This window comes from Chiloscyllium plagiosum, chromosome 1 (genome assembly GCF_004010195.1).
Source record: "Chiloscyllium plagiosum isolate BGI_BamShark_2017 chromosome 1, ASM401019v2, whole genome shotgun sequence".
Classification (NCBI taxonomy): Eukaryota; Metazoa; Chordata; class Chondrichthyes; order Orectolobiformes; family Hemiscylliidae; genus Chiloscyllium; species Chiloscyllium plagiosum.
The window spans coordinates 24,130,254-24,146,945 of NC_057710.1; the positions used below are offsets into that span (position 1 = coordinate 24,130,254).

Genomic DNA, 16,692 nt, shown 5'->3' on the forward strand with positions numbered 1-16,692 from the left:
GACTCGCACTCCCAGATCCCTTTGTGCTTTGGCTTTATTAATTTTCTCACCATTTAGAAAGTAGTCTATGCTTTTATTCTTTTTGCCAAAGTGCAAGACCTCGCACTTGCTCACGTTAAATTCCATCAGCCATTTCCTGGACCACTCTCCCCACCTGTCTAGATCCTTCTGTAGCCTCCCCACTTCCTCAGTACTACCTGCCTGTGCACCTAACTTCGTATCATCGGCAAACTTCGCGAGAATGCCCCCGGTTCCCTCCTCCAAATCGTTAATATATAATGCGAACAGCTGTGGCCCCAGCACCGAACCCTGCGGGGCACCGCTCGTCACCGGCTGCCATTCTGAAAAAGAACCTTTTATCCCAACTCTCTGCTTTCTGTCAGACAGCCAATCCTCAATCCTCACCAGTAGCTCTGCAGCCTCCCGTGTGGCACCTTATCAAAGGCCTTTTGGAAGTCTAGGTAGATAACATCCACTGGGTTTCCCTGGTCTAACCTACTTGTCACCTCTTCAAAGAATTCCAACAGGTTTGTCAGGCACGACCTCCCCTTACTAAATCCATGTTGACTTGTTCTAATCAGACCTTGCTCTTCCAAGAATTTAAAAACCTCATTCTTAGTGATGGATTCTAGAATTTTACCAACAATTGAGGTTAGGCTAATTGGCCTATAATTTTCCATCTTTTGTCTTGATCCTTTCTTGAACAAGGGGGGGTTACAACAGCGATCTTCCAATCATCCGGGACTTTCCCTGACTCCAGTGACTTTTGAAAGATCTCAATTCAACGCTCCCGCTATTTCCTCAGCCACCTCCCTCAGAACTCTAGGATGTAGCCCATCGGGGCCAGGAGATTTATCAATTTTAAGACCTTTTAGCTTTTCTAGCACTTTCTCTTTTGTAATGGCAATCATACTCAACTCAGCCCCCTGACTCACTTTAATTGTTGGGACATTATTCATGTCGTCCACTGTGAAGACTGATGCACAGTACTTATTAAGTTCTCCAGCTATTCCCTTATCTCCCATCACTAGCCTTCCAGCATCGGTTTGAAGTGACCCAATGTCTACTTTTGCCATTCGTTTGTTTCTTATGTATTGAAATAAACTTTTACTATCATTTCTAATATTACTGATTAGCCTACCTTCATATTTGATCCTCTCCTTCCTTATTTCTCTCTTTGATATCCTCTTTGTTTTTGTAGCCTTCCTAATCTTCTGATTTCCCAGTGCTCTTGGCCACTTTATAGGATCTCTCTTTCTCTTTGATACATTTCCTGACTTCCTTCGTCAGGCATGGCTGTCTAATCCCTCCCCGGATAATCTTTCTTTTCTTTCGGATGAACCTCTGTACTGTGTCCTCAATTATACCCACAAACTCCTACCATTTTTGCTCTACTGGCTTTCCCGCTAGACTCTGCTTCCAGTCGATTTTCGTCAGTTCCTCTCTCATGCCCTCATAATTACCTTTATTTAACTGTAACACCATTACATCCGATTTTGCCTTCTCTCTTTCAAACTGCAGACTGAACTCTACCATATTATGATCGCTGCTTCCTAAGTGTTCCCTTACTTTAAGATTTTTTTATGAAGTCTTGTTCATTACATAGCACTCGGTCCAGAATAGCCTGCTCCCTTGTGAACTCCATGACAAGTTGTTCCAAAACGCCATCCTGTAAGCATTCCATGAATTCCCTTTCTTTGGATCCACTGGCAACATTACCCAGTCCACCTGCATATTGAAATCTCCCATGATCACCATGACCTTGCCTTTCTGACATGCCTTTTCTATGGGGGAGGAAGTTTCAGGATTTTAACCCAGCGACACTGAAGAAATGGTGAGATATTTCCAAATCATGATAGTGAGTGATTTGGAGGGGAACTTGCTGGTGGTGTTCCCATGGATCTGCTGCACTTGTCCTTCTCAATGGAAATGGTTGTGGGTTTAGAAGGTGCTGTCTAGTTTCTGCAGTATATCTTGTTGATATTACACACTGCTACTGAGCTTCGGTGATTGCAGGAGTCAATGTTTGTGGATGTAATGCCAATCATGCATGCTGCTTTATCCTGGATTGTGTCAAGCTCCTTGTCTGGATGAATGCAACAACATTCTAATGAGGAATATTCAATTGTAATCCTGATTTGTGCCTTTTATGTGATGGGCAGGCTTTGGGATGTCAGGAGGCAAGTTACTTGTTGCAGGATTCCTTGCCTCTGACTTGCTTTTGTGGGTACAGTTTTTATATGGCTAGCCTAGTTCAGTTTCTGATGAATGGTAACCTCAGGATGTTGATAGTAGTGGATTCTGTGATAGTAATGCCCTTAAACATGAAGGGTGATGGTTAGATTCTCTCTTGTCAGAGATGGTCATCATCTCGCACTTGAATGGTGCGATTGTAACTTGCCACTTGTCAGCCCGAGGCCAGAAGTCTTGCTGCACTTGGACATATTCTGCTTCAGTATTTGAAATGTTGTGAATGCTGCTTAACATTATGCAGTCATCAATAAACATTCCTACTTCTGATCTTTATGATGGACGGAAGGTCATTGCTGAAGCAGCTAAAAGTAGTTGGGCTAGGACCCCACCCTAAGGAAATCCTGCAGTAATGCTTTTGAGTTGAGATGTCTGATTGCCAATAACCATAACCATCCCCTTTTATGAGAAAATGAGGACTGCAGATGCTGGAGATCAGAGCTGAAAATGTGTTGCTGGAACAGCGCAGCAGATCAGGCAGCATCCAGGGAACAGGAGAATCGACGTTTCGGGCATATCCTGAAGAAGGGCTTATGCCCGGAACGTCGATTCTCCTGTTCCCGAAATGCTGCCTGACCTGCTGCGCTGTTCCAGCAACACATTTTCAGCTCCATCCCCTTGTATGCCAGGTATGGCTCCAACCATTGGAGTTTTCTCCATATTCCCAGTTTTGCTAGGCCTCCTAGGTGCCACACTTGGTCACATGTGGAGTTGCTGTCAAGAACAGTCACTCTCACTTCATCTCTGGCATTCGGCTCTTTTGTCCATGTTTGAACCAAGGCTGTAATGAGGTCAGGAGTTGAGTGGCCATGGCGGAACCCAAACTATGTGTCAGTAAGCAGGTGCTGCTTGATGATGTTATTGACAACCCCATCATAGAGTCATAGAGATGTACAGCATGGAAACAGACCCTTCGGTCCAACCCATCCATTCCGATCAGATATCCCAACCCAATCTCGTCCCACCTGCCAGCACCCAGCCCATATCCCTCCAAACCCTTCCTATTCATATAACCATCCAAATGCCTCTTAACTGTTGCAATTGTACCAGCCTCCACCATTTCCTCTGGCAGCTCATTCCATATACGTACCACCCTTTGTGTGAAAACGTTGCCCCCTAGGTCTCTTTTATATTTCCCCTCTCACCCTAAACCTATGCACTCTAGTTCTGGACTCCCCGATCCCAGGGAAAAGACTTTGCCTATTTACCCTATCCATGCCCCTCATAATTTTGTAAACCTCTACAAGGTCACCCCCCCGACACTCAAGGGAAAACAGCCTCAGCCTATTCAGCCTCTCTCCATAGCTCAAATCCTCCAACCCTGGCCACATCCTTGTTATCCTTTTCTGAACCCTTTCAAGTTTCACAACATCTTTCCGATAGGAAGGAGACCAGAATTGCACGCAATATTCCAACAGTGGCCTAACCAATGTCCTGTACAGCCGCAACATGACCTCCCAACTCCTTTACTCAATACTCTGACCAATAAAAGAAAGCATACCAAACACCACCACCTCTATCCTATCTTCCTGCAACTCCACTTTCAAGGAGCTGTTGAAGATCTAGACCCCTCCAAAGGGGCCTCTTGGTTCGAGATCGGTCAAAAGAATCACTAGGAGTACGGTCTGTTTAAAGCAAGGATACCAGCTTAATAAAATAAGGCAGCCTGGTGCAGATTCCTCCAGCAACATGGAGGTTAAAAGCTTCTGTGTTTCGTGGTGAAATGGCGCGATTACATTAAAAAAAATTACACATTATTTATATGTTTTTTAAGAGATGGTACAGCCTTAATTACAAGAGAAGACCAATCACATATAATAAGGTGACATGATTTACAGCGGGTTAATCCAATAATATTCCCCAGGAAAGGGTTCTTAATTTATGTAGAGCACCATCCCTTGCAAGCAGTTCAAGGTTAGTTTGAATACCAAATCACTGTCTTATGATTCATATTATGAAAAATCCATTGTTCTCTCTTATCTCTAAATACAACCAACTTAACAAAGCATCAGTTCAAGTTCACACAGTCAAATCATTACTTGCAGCCATTTTGTTGTGTTATTTTAAATTGAAAAGTCATTTTGTAGTTAATAAAAAATCTACAGATACTTGTTGTTTCTGACAACGGCCTAAATTCAAATTTTAGATTCTCACTATGAACTTGCACTCCAAGGTCTCATTGTTCAGCAACACTCCCTAGGACCTTACCATTAAGTGTATAAGTCGTGCTAAGATTTGCTTTCCAAAATGCAGTACCTTGCACTCCAAGGTCTCATTGTTCAGCAACACTCCCTAGGACCTTACCATTAAGTGTATAAGTCGTGCTAAGATTTGCTTTCCAAAATGCAGATTTATCTGAAATAAATTCCCATCTGCCACTTCTCAGCCCATTGGCCTGTCTGGTCCAGATCCTGTTGTAATCTGAAGTAACCCTCTTCACTGTCCACTACATCTCCAATTTTGGTGTCATCTGCAAACTTACTAACTATACCTCTTATGCTCACTTCCAAATCATTTATGTAAATGACAAAAAGTAGAGGACCCAGCACCGATCCTTGTAGCACTCCACTGGTCACAGGTCTTCAATCTGAAAAATAACCCTCCACCACCACCCTCTGTCTTTTACCTTTGAGCCAGTTCTGTATCCAAATGGCTAGTTCTCCCTGTATTCCATGAGATCTAACCTTCTAATCAGTCTCCCATGGGGTACCTTGTCAAACGCCTACTGAAGTCCACATAGATCACATCTACCACTCTGCCCTCATCAATCCTGTTTGTTACTTCTTCAAAAAACTCAATCAAGTTTGTGAGACATGATTTCCCACGCACAAAGCCATGTTGACTATCCTTAATCAGTCTTTGTTTTTCCAAATGCATGTACATCCTGTCCCTCAGGATTCCTTCCAACGACTTGCCCACCACTGACGTCAGGCTCACTGGTCTATAGTTCCCTGGCTTGTCTTTACTACCCTTCTTAAACAGTGGCACCATGTTAGCCAACCTCCAGTTTTCCGGCACCTCATCTGTGACTATTGATGATACAAATATCTCAGCCAGAGGCCCAGCAATCACTTCTCCAGCTTCCCACAGAGTTCTAGGGTACACCTGATCAGGTCCTGGTGATTTATCCACTTTTAACCGTTTCAAGACATCCAGCACTTCCTCCTCTGTAATCTGGACATTTTGCAAGATGTCACCATCTATTTCCCTACAGTCTATATCTTCCATATCCTTTTCCACAGTAAATACTGATGCAAAATACTCATTTAGTGTCTCCCCCATTTTCTGTGGCTCTACACAAAGGTCACCTTGCTGATCTTTGAGGAGCCCTATTCTCTCCCTGGTTACCCTTTTGTCCTTAATGTATTTGTAAAAACTCTTTGGATTCTTCTTAATTCTATTTGCCAAAGCAATCTCATATCTCCTTTTTGCCCTCCTGATATCCCTCTTATGTATACTCCTACTTCCTTTATACTCTTCTCAGGATTCACTCGATCTATCCTGTCTATACCTTACACATGCTTCCTTCTTTTTCTTAACCAAACCCTCAATTTCTTTAGTCATCTAGCGTTCTCTATACCTACCAGCCTTTCCTTTCACCCTAACAGGAATATACTTAATAGAGTTCTTCGAGGAAGTGACCAGGTTGTTCGACGAAGGAAGAGCTTCGTCTATATGTTGATGTCATATACATGGACTTTTGTAAGACCTTTGATAAGGTTCCCCATTGTAGACTAATGGAGAAAGTGAAGTCACAATGGTGTGCAGGGTGTTCTAGCTAGGTGAATAAAGAATTGGTTGAGCAACAGGAGACAGAGTAGTAGTTGAAGGGAGTTTCTCGAAATGGAGAAAGGTGACCAGTAGTGTTCCACAGGGGTCAGTATTGGGGCCACTGTTGTTTGTAATATACACAAATGGTCTAGATGAGGGCACTGTTGGTATGATCACAGAGGGTGGTGAGCTTTGCCAGCAGAGGTAGTAAAGGCAGGCACGGTAGATTCATTTAAGATGCGTCTCGACAGATGCATGAGTCGGTGGGGAGCAGAGGGATACAAATGCTTAGGAATTGACTGACAAGATTTAGACAGTACATTTGGATTGGCTCAGGCTTGGAGGGCCGAAGGGCCTATTCCTGGGTTGTAAATTTTCTTTGTTCTTTATACTTTCTCTGGATTCTCATTATCTCATTTCTGAAAGCTTCCTATTTTCTAGCCGTTCCTTTCATTGCGAACATTTGCCCCCAATTAGCTATTGAAAGTTCTTGCCTAATACGGTCAAAATTGGCCTTTCTCCAATTTAGAACTTCCACTTTTAGATCTGGTCTATCTTTTTCCATCACTATTTTAAAACGAATAGAATTATGGTCGCTGGCCCCAAAGTGCTCCCGCACTGACACCTCAGTCACCTGCCCTGCCTTATTTCCCAAGAGTAGGTCAAGTTTTGCACCTTCTCTAATAGATATATCCACATACTGAATCAGAAAATTTTCTTGTACACACTTAATAAATTCCTCTTCATCTAGATCCTTAATACTATGGCAGTCAATGCTTGGAAAGTTAAAATCCCCTACCATAACCACCCTATTATTCTTACAGATAGCTGAGATCTCCTTACAAGTTTGCTTCTCAATTTCTCTCTGACTATTAGGGGGTCTATAATACAATCCCAATGAGGTTATCATCCCTTTCTTATTTCCCAGTTCCACCTAAATAACTTCCCTGGATGTATTTCCAGGAATATCCTCCCTCAGCACAGCTGTAATGCTATCCCTTATCAAAAATGCCACCTCCCCTCCTCTCTTGCCTCCCTTTCTATCCTTCCTGTAGCATTTGCATCCTGGAACATTAAGCTGCCAGTCCTGTCCATCCCTGAGCCATGTTTCTATAATTGCTATGATATCCCAGTGCCATGTTCCTAACCATGCCCTGAGTTCATCTGCCTTTCCTGTTAGGCCCTTGTATTGAAATAAATGCAGTTTAATTTATTAGTCCTGCCCTGACTGTTTGACTCACTTCTGTTCTCAACTGTACCAGTCTCAGATAGATCTCTTTCCTCACTATCTCCCTGGGTCCCATCCCACCACCTTACTCGTTTAAATCCTCCCGAGCAGTTCTAGCAAATTTCCTTGCCAGTATATTAGGCCCCTTCCAATTTAGGTACAATCCGTCCTTCTTGTTCAGGTCACTTCTATCCCAAAAGAGACTCCAATGATCCAAAAATGTGAATCCTTCTCCCCTACTCCAGCTCCTCAGCCGTGCATTCATCTGCTCTGTCCTCCTATTGCTGCCCTCACTAGCTCGTAGCACCGGGAATAATCCAGATATTACTATTCTCAAGGACATCTTTTTTTTAAATTTCTGCCTAAATTTCTCTCTACTCTCCCTTCAGAATCTCAACCTTTTCCCTTCCGTTGTCATTGGTTCCAATACGGGCAATGATCTCTTGCTGGCCCCTCTCTCTCGTGAGAACTTTCTGCACCCTCTCTGAGATATCCTTGATCCTGGCACCAGGAATGCAACACGCCATTCTCCTTTTTCGCTGCTGGCCACAGAAATGTCTGTCTGTACCTCGGACTAGAGAATCTCCTAACACAATTTGATCTCTTGGAACTCCTCGTTGCATTGGAGCCAGTCTCAATACCAGAAACTTGGCTGTTCATACTACGTTCCCCTCAGAATCCATCACCCCCTATATTTTCCAAAACCAGCATACCTGTTTGAAATGGGTATATCCACAAAAGACTCCAGCACTAGCTGCCTACCTCTCTTACCTTTCCTGGAGTTAACCCATCTATGTGACTGTATCTGAGACATCCCCCTTTCCGATAACTGCCATCTATCACATACAGTTGCTGTGCAAATTCGTCATTGCTTCTAACTGTCTCTCCAACCGATCCATTCGCTCTGATAAGATTTGCAGACAACAGCATTTATGGCAGATAGAATCCACAGTAACATTTAAACTCTCTTTAAACTCCCACATCTGACAAGAAGTACATATCGCTCTATTAAAGGCCATTTTTACTCCTTCACAATCTACAGACCCAGAAATTAACACAGTCTTATTCCTCTACAAACACTGCCCAAGGTTAAATTAATAGTTATGGCTTATATTTTAAGTTTAATCAAGAGATATATCTCCAAAAACATAATCAAGAAAGAACCCACTGTACTCACTACTGCAGATTCTCTGTAGGCCACACTTAAAACAGCGATTAACTTAACTGGTTCAGTGTAATAATGGTTGAAAGTTGACTAATGGGACGATAATTGGCCAGGTTTTTTTCAAAGAATTCTGTGTTTCATGTACAGTCTGTGTCTGCTTTCTGTTTGTGTTTGCGTCTGTGCCCTGATTGCCTTCATATTTCAGCTCTTCTACTTGTAGCTGGTAGTTATATTTGCAGCTCTGTTTTGTATCTGACCAAGTGGTGCCTATTGTAATTTCCTTCTGTGGTACTTCTAGCTCAAGGGTTCTGAGGTCACATGTGCCAGTATTTTCTTTTTGTCAAAGAACGGTATTATCAATCTCCTTGTAATTAATGTGATAACTTAAAAGTCTTTTGCAAACATTCTTGATGGCAGATTCCACAGACCTTTTAAAGCAATAGCAAGTTTTCCCTTTTTCACAGCTTCTGGGTCAAAGTTCTTATTAGCCTGTGAGAAGAGGCTAGCATGATGTCTTGACCTACATTTTGAGGCTGTTGTATAGAGACTTAAAAGCCCCCAATCTTGTTCATGACAAGTGGAAAACAAGTCGACAATCGGTGCAAATGATGACATCCGCTGTGGCAAGAATTTGCCACCTCAGTGATAAGCAATGGGTGCAATTGGCATTGGGTGGGCAATGGGTGTAATTTGCTTAGACTTTCAGAAGGCTTTTGATAACATCCCATGGTAAGAGATTAGCATGTAAAATTCAAGTGCATGAGGTTGGGGGTAATGTTCTTAGAGAACTGATTAGCAGACAGGAAGCAAATTGTAGGAATAAATGGGTCATTTTTCAATGACAGGCAGTGAGGTACTGCAAGGATCAGTGCTTGGACCCCGGTATTCACAATACATATTAATGATTTAAATGGGAATTAAATTAATATCTCTCGGTTTGGAGACGTCAAAAAGATGGGTGGGAGTGAACAGAGGAGGATGTAGAGATGCTTCAATGTGACTTGAACAAGTTGAGTGACTGGGCAGTAGCATGGAAGATGAAGTATAATCTGGACAAATGAGGTTATGAATTTTTGTAGTGAAAACAGGCAGGCAGATGATTATCTAAAAGAGGAGGATGCAATGAGACTTGGTGTCCTTGTACACCAGTTACTGAAGGTAAGCTTTCAGGTGCAGTATAAGGTGAAGAAGACAAATGATGTGTTGGCCTTCATGGCGAGAGGATTTGAATGCATGAGCAGAAATAGAACATTCCAGCATGGGTGATGTTTTGCTGCAATGAGGCAAGGTCTTGGTGAGCCCACACTGAGAGAATTGTATGCAGTTTTGGTCTCCTTATCTGAAGAAGGATGTTCTGGTTGTGGAAGGAATGCAGGTAAGGTTTACCAAATTGATTCCTGGGATGACAGGATTGATGTATAAGAGGTATTAGATAGGTTATGACTGTATTAATTGGAGTCTAGAAGAATTTCATAGAAACTTACAGAAGATTAAGAACGTAAACACAAAAAGAATGTTCTGGTGACTGAGGAGTCCAGAACCAGGGTTCACAGTCTAAGGATATTTAAGGCTGAGATGAGGAGAACTTTCTTCATCCAAACAGTGGTAGCCAGTCTGGAACTCTGCATCGTAAAAATGGTTGAGACAAAAATATGAAGTGCTTTTAAGAAGGAGTTAGACATTATTCTTCAGGCTAAAAGAATCTAAGTGCATTTGGGAGAAAATGGGAACAGGATACTGATTTGGATGATCAGCCTTGATCATAATCAATAGCTGTATAGGCTGAAAGGACCAAATAGCCTACTCCTGCTCCAATTTTGTATGTTACTATATTGATCTGGCAGGCTTTCTAAACAGATTAGGCCATGGATTTGTCTCCCAAAAATTTACCTGTTTTGGGCTTGACCTGAAAGTGGGTAAATTCTGCCTTTTGAGCACAGAGTCATAATATCTGATGTTAATACTTGAAGGAAGTAACTTATAGGCTTTGGTCTTTTTTTTTTTAACCTATAAGCCAGACCATCTTTGGGATTGCAGTGAATAATCAAGGCTGATCACTCAATGCAGTAGTGAGGGATTATATTGTTGGTTGTCTTTCTCGTTGGATTGAGAACTTGAAACAACCTCCCCAAGTGATAGGTGTGAATCTTGCAGATCCTGTGAAGTATTTTCAAAAAGGGACAAGAGTTCTCAATGTGTCCTCGTCCTTGTCTACATTCCTTACTTAGCAAAGCCCACCAAAAACAGTCTAACTGGATATTCATCTCAATGCAGTTTATTGGACCATTTTGTGTGTAAATAACAATGGTGGTCACACATCAAATAAATGAATTTGAAAATAAATTTGTCCCAAATTATTTTTGGGACATTTCTGAAAATATGTTATACTTTTATATATTCTTTCTGTAGTAAAGCTTTTATTAAACTGACACATCCATTTTTATGATAATCCTGCCAGTGATTCTACCCAATGAATGGGGGAGCAAATTACTGCAGATGCTGGAATCTGTACTGAAAACAAAAAGTGCTGGCGATCACAGCAGGTCAGGTAGCATCCATGACAGAGAGCAAGCTAATGTTTCTACTCTGAAGAGTCATTTAGATTCAAAATGTTAACTTGTTTTCTCTCTCAGGATGCTGCCTGACTTGCTGTGATCTCCAGCATTTTTTGTTTTCAGTCTGTCCAATGAATGTTTACTGTGCTCACACTTCATTTTCTTTTGGGTGGACAGGTTGTCATTCTGGAAGGAGAGTTGCTGTGTGGTGTTCTGGACAAGGCACATTATGGAAGCTCAGCCTATGGCTTGGTCCACTGCTGTCAGGAACTGTATGGTGGTGAGACAAGTGGAAAAGTACTGACCTGTCTGGCTCGCCTCTTTACTGCTTACCTCCAGCTGTATAGGGGATTTACTTTAGGTAACAGTTGATTACTTACCTAGTCCCTGTCTGTCATGTTGCCTCTTGTATTCAAACTTTTATTTTAGATATATACATTGAATAACAAATACTTTGTTGTATGTGCCAACATAAAATTACATGGTCATCAGGAAATTCCTTTGCATGAGCTGTTTAACTCCTGTATGTACGTAGATTGCTCATTAAGCTCTTTTCTGTGAAACATTGTGCAAAGGTCGAACTGTTCTTGCAGTCAGGCTGTGGAAGCTTGAAATGAAAAGTGATCAATGTTACCTGGTTCACGTAACAAAATGTATCTCACTGTAACTCTTGTGTATAATCAGTCAATTGAGCACTGTCAAGTGCATATTATTTACCTGAATTTCCAGAAGGCATTTGGGAAGGTTCCAAAAGTGAAGCTATTAGTACAGATCAAGGCTTATGGAAATTGTAAATTAAACATTTGGCTTGGGATGGAAGGCACAGTGTGACGGTCTTAGGATTAGCAAGATTCTGAGTCAGAAACAATCAGACGTTTCCAAAGCTCTAATAAAATGGCTGTGTAAAGTCTTGTAACTATGTCTTATCTTATGTTCTTATATTTGTTACATTCTGTCAGAAAACAGGTCTGATTCATAGTGATACTATTCCATCAATGTTAGGACAAGTAGTTGGGACCTGCATTTCCCCCATGGCTGAACTAGTGATTAAATCTTGTATTATTGGCATCGATCTGATGTATGTTGACTGTACAGTTAACAGAGCCAAACTGCACCTCCTGAAAAAAAACTCACCACCCTCATGGCAAGTTGTAGCCCAGAGACATGGATGGTGATGAGTGATGATAATTGCTCCAATGTATTTTCATTGTGATTCAGCAGGAATCTCTTCTGCTCTTACTGCTTTTCATTGACTTACGTTGGAAGTATTTACAAGTTGATCCTCAACCAGTTTGGGCAGTTTTAATTGTAACTCCTTAATCATTAAATTTTAAAAAAGCAAAGAACTGCAGATTGCATATCAGAACCAAATATAAAAATTATTGGAAAAACTCAGCAGGTCCAGGAGCATATGTGGAGAGAAATGAGAGTTAATGTTTTGGGTCCACTAGCTTTCTTTCAAAACTGATCGCTAGGAAAATGTTGGCATGCTGAAGATGGTGGTAGGAGTAAACGATAAGTAGAGGTGGAGCACAGAGAGAGAGAGAAAAACGCAATTGTGCAAGCAGAAAAATGGACAAAGATCAGCCTGGGAGAATCAATAGCTCCTGATGAGGTACATTAGTTGCATTGTTTGTGAAAGCGGCCTACATGATGACATGGTCTAGTGTATGGTTTGGGCTAAGGGCATGGGAGAACGTGCTCAGGCGCTAAAATTATTGAACTCACTATTGTGCCCTGAGGCTGCAGGAAAAAGGTGCTGTTCTTCCAATTTGCACTGAGCTTCACTAGAGCGCTGTAGCATGCCTGAAACACACATGTTGACTAGGCAACATGATGGTGTGTTGAAGTAGCAGGCAACAGGAAGCTCAGGGTCACTTTTGCAGACAGAACATAGGTGTTTTGCAAAATGTTCGCAAAGTCTGTGTTTTACCTCCCCAAAGTAAAGCCATGCACTCTGTGAACAGTAAATGCAGCAGACTTGATAGAGTGAAGGCTCACTGGACCTGAAACATTAATTCTGATCTCTCACCACAGATATTGTCAGACATACTGAGCTTTTCCAGCAACTCTGTTTTTGTTTGATTTCCAGCATCCACAGTTCGTTTGGTTTGTAGATTGAGTAAAGTGTAAGTAAATCACTGCTTCACCTGATAGGTGTGTCTGGGGTCTTGGATGATGAGGAAGGAGCAAGCAAATGGTCAGGTGTTGCACTTCTGCAATTGCATGGGAAGATTTTGGGGAGGTGTTGCGATGGTAGGAGGGATAGACTAAGGCATCCTGGAGGGAACAGTTCTGCTGCTGACAAGGAGCGAAAGGGAATGTGTTTCTGGTGGTGACGTCCTGCTGAAGGTGGTGGGAATGGTGGCTAATGATCCTTCGCATGTTGGTAGGATGGTAAGTGAGAACCAGGGGCTCTATTGTTATGGGAGGCAAGAGAAAGAGTGAAGACTGAGTTGTGGAATGGTGTCAGACCCAGCTGAGTGCCTTATCGATTACGGTGGTAGGGAATCATTGGTTGATCAAGAAGGTGGATATTGTTGAAGCTGGCATCATCAGAACAAATATGTTGGAGAAACTGGGCGAATGGAATTAGAGCCTTTACAGGAAGCAGAGTGTGAGGTTGAATAGTCAAGGTAATTGTGGGAGTTGGTAGGTTTGTGGTGGATGTTGGTGGCCACCCTTATCCCAGAAATGGAAACAGCGATCCTCAAGAAGGGAGGAATCAGAGGTAGATCAGGTGAAGGTGAAAGCAGTTTGGAAAATGAAAGTGAAAATAGTTAAACTTTTCCAATTCCAGGTGAGAGAGGGAAGCAGCACTGATGATGTAACTGATGTACCAGTGAAAGAGTTATGGGTAGGGGACCACAGTAGGACTGGAATAAAGAATGTTCCGCGTACTCAACAAAGTGATATACATAACTGGAGCCCATGTAGGTACCCTTGACCATTAAGTTTTCTTTTCTGGGTCAGAAGCAGGAATGCTACCCACTGTGCCACAAGATTCCTCACTGGAAGTTAACAGTTCAAATTAATTTGACAGCTTGAAATCTTGCATTTTACACCAAGGTTATAGCAGCACTTGAAAAGAAAATAATTGATCTTAAAGTGTTTTACAATATCCTGTGGATTCAATAAGATAATTAAATAGCAGGTTCTTTCTTGGATGTAAGAAAGTAACATTTTCTGAGGAAGGGTCACTGGACCTGAAACATTAACTCTGATTTTTCTCCACAGGTGCTGCCAGACCTGTGAGCTTTTCCAGCGATTTCTGTTTCTGTTAATCTTTATGAAGACGTTTTCGTTCAAATATATTTTTTTGAATATTGAAGATGACTACTACACTGGCAGAATGAACATTTATCAATTGACATAAAAGTTTTTGTTCAACATTATAAATGTTTGCTAAATGTGATTTTTCATATTAGATGTTGAAGATATTCTATTGAAGCCCAAGGCAAATGCGAAGAGGCAAAAAATCATTGAAGAGTCAACTCAATGTGGAGCCAAGGTAAAAATCCCATTGATTTATAATTATGCAAGAAGCTCAATCGTACAATGTGCATCTCATGTAAATAACTCCAAGCCAAATGAAAAGTGACAGTAAAGGAGCCAGATTGCAGGTTAGCAGGTTAGGCTTATGACTGGAAGATTCCCTTGTGGATGTTTAAAAGAATTGCTCTCTTTTAATGTAGCTAGGAGGGGGGAGCTGGAGAGACGGAGAGAGAATGCTAGGCAAATGAGCATTTCACTTACTGGCGTTCAGAAATCTAATATGTAGACATGATGTGACAAATGGCCTCTTATGGTGTAATAATTCTACAGCTTTTGTATTTTGTAAATTTGAAGGGCTTACAGGCCTCAATTGGGAAGAAAGTTTGTTTAGACTTACAACATTTCTGGGCTACAAAAGATTTAGGAATGGTCTGATCAGAGTGTTTATAATGTGAAAAGAATTTGAACATTATTTCCTCTCCTATTCCTCCACTGGAGGGAAACCTTGATGACCGTCTTAATTCAAGAGAATGCAAGCCACATTCACGTGATCTAATTTCAATGTAACCCTTCATTCTGGTATCAGTGCTTTATCATTTCCACAATTAGTTCAGTGTTCACTAATGTTCAGTGCTACAAATTGAACTGCAGCCATGACTACTGAGACAGTATTCAAAATGGGGTCAGACAAAGGCTTGAGAACTACACACCAGTACTATAAATATAGCAAGAAGTTTTTTTTATGCATCTGGCAAAAACATAGAAATGTTTTTTCTAGCAAAGAAGAAGGTTGATTTTGAACTACTATTGAGTGTAATTAACATACCGCTCGATGGATTTTATTTATTAAGGTTGTTTTACACAAATATTATTTCAAGTGTGTGAGTTTCTATTTCCCCACAGGCTGTCCGAAAAGCTTTTAACTTACCAGAGAGTGCCTCATGTGATGAAGTTCAGGACAAATGGCAAAATGCTCATCTCAGTAAAGATCCCAAGGACATAAATGTGGTGGATTTGAAATATAAGGAAGAAGTGAATTTGTACAACAACCAAATCAACAAGGTCTATAATGAAATAACTTAATGGCTTATCAATCTGTTTTTGTCAGTGGTGAATACTTGTTGTGGTCGAGACAACAGAAATGACTGGTTGAAAATCTAACAGCATTGTGGGTCAGTACATGAGCTAGAGTAGTTCAAGAGGTTGATTCGCCACTACCTTTGCAGAGGCAATTAGGCATGAATAACAAATTCTGACCGAGTCAGCTAGACCCATACGCTATGAAAGAACAATTTAAATTAAACACATTTTTGTAAACCTATTCTATGCTACTTACTGACTGTGTTTGTTTTTCCTTCATTCATGGGCTGTGGGTGTCATAGCCAGCAATTATTGCCTGACCCTAGTTACCTTTGAGAAAGTGGTGGTGAGCTGTCTTCTTGAACTACTGCAGTTCATCTGCTGTAAATAGACCCTGCAATGCTGTTTGGGAAAGAATTCCAACATTTTGACCACTCCCAGTTCTTTAATGGAATGTGTCAGACCTGCAGATGAAACTTCATCTTTTGTATCTCTAAATGTATGCTGAATCTCAGCCTCAAAAGAGAACCATATGAACAATACATATGAACAAGAACCGGCTATTTGGTCGCTCGAGCATGCTCCTCTTTTCAATGATATGGCAGATCTGATTGTACTCTGAAATCTACATTCTTACTTACTCCTAATAACCTTTCAGTCTTTTCTTTGGTCAAAGTCTATCTACTTCTGCCTTAAAAGTATTCAAGGACTCACCAGCATTCAGGAACACTGTTCCAAAGATTCATGATCTTTCAAGAAAATAATCTCAACACATTTCTGTTTTAAAAATGCGGCCCTTAATTTTTAGTGGCCCTTAGCTCAAGATTCTCCCTGAAAAGGAAACATCCTCATCAACATCTACCCTGCCAAAACTCTTCAGAATCTTGTATATTTCTTTCAAATTCCTTCTTGTTCTTCTAAACTTCATATACAAGCCGAGCCAATCCAGTCATTCCAGGTATTAGTCTGGCAAATCTTCTGTGAACTGCTTCCAACCACTTAAAGACAATAAGCCATAAAGAGTACAGTTAGGCTATTCACTCCATCAAATCTGCTCCACCATTTGAACATGGTTAATATGTATCTCACACCCATTATACTGTGTTCTCCCCATAACCCTTGATCCCCTCAGCAATCCCCTTATCTCT

At 41.3% G+C, this 16,692-nt stretch overlaps 1 protein-coding gene across 1 annotated transcript in view; it reads left to right on the forward strand.

The window, feature by feature from the left end:
- The window catches only part of polr1a (RNA polymerase I subunit A), a 129,491-nt gene that overhangs the window by 62,130 nt on the left and 50,669 nt on the right, over positions 1-16,692 (forward strand). The window contains exons 16-18 of the mRNA XM_043715974.1: positions 11,147-11,330; positions 14,398-14,480; positions 15,368-15,526. Of these exons, the coding sequence (XP_043571909.1) occupies positions 11,147-11,330; positions 14,398-14,480; positions 15,368-15,526 (426 nt within the window). The remainder of the gene's footprint in view (positions 1-11,146; positions 11,331-14,397; positions 14,481-15,367; positions 15,527-16,692) is intronic.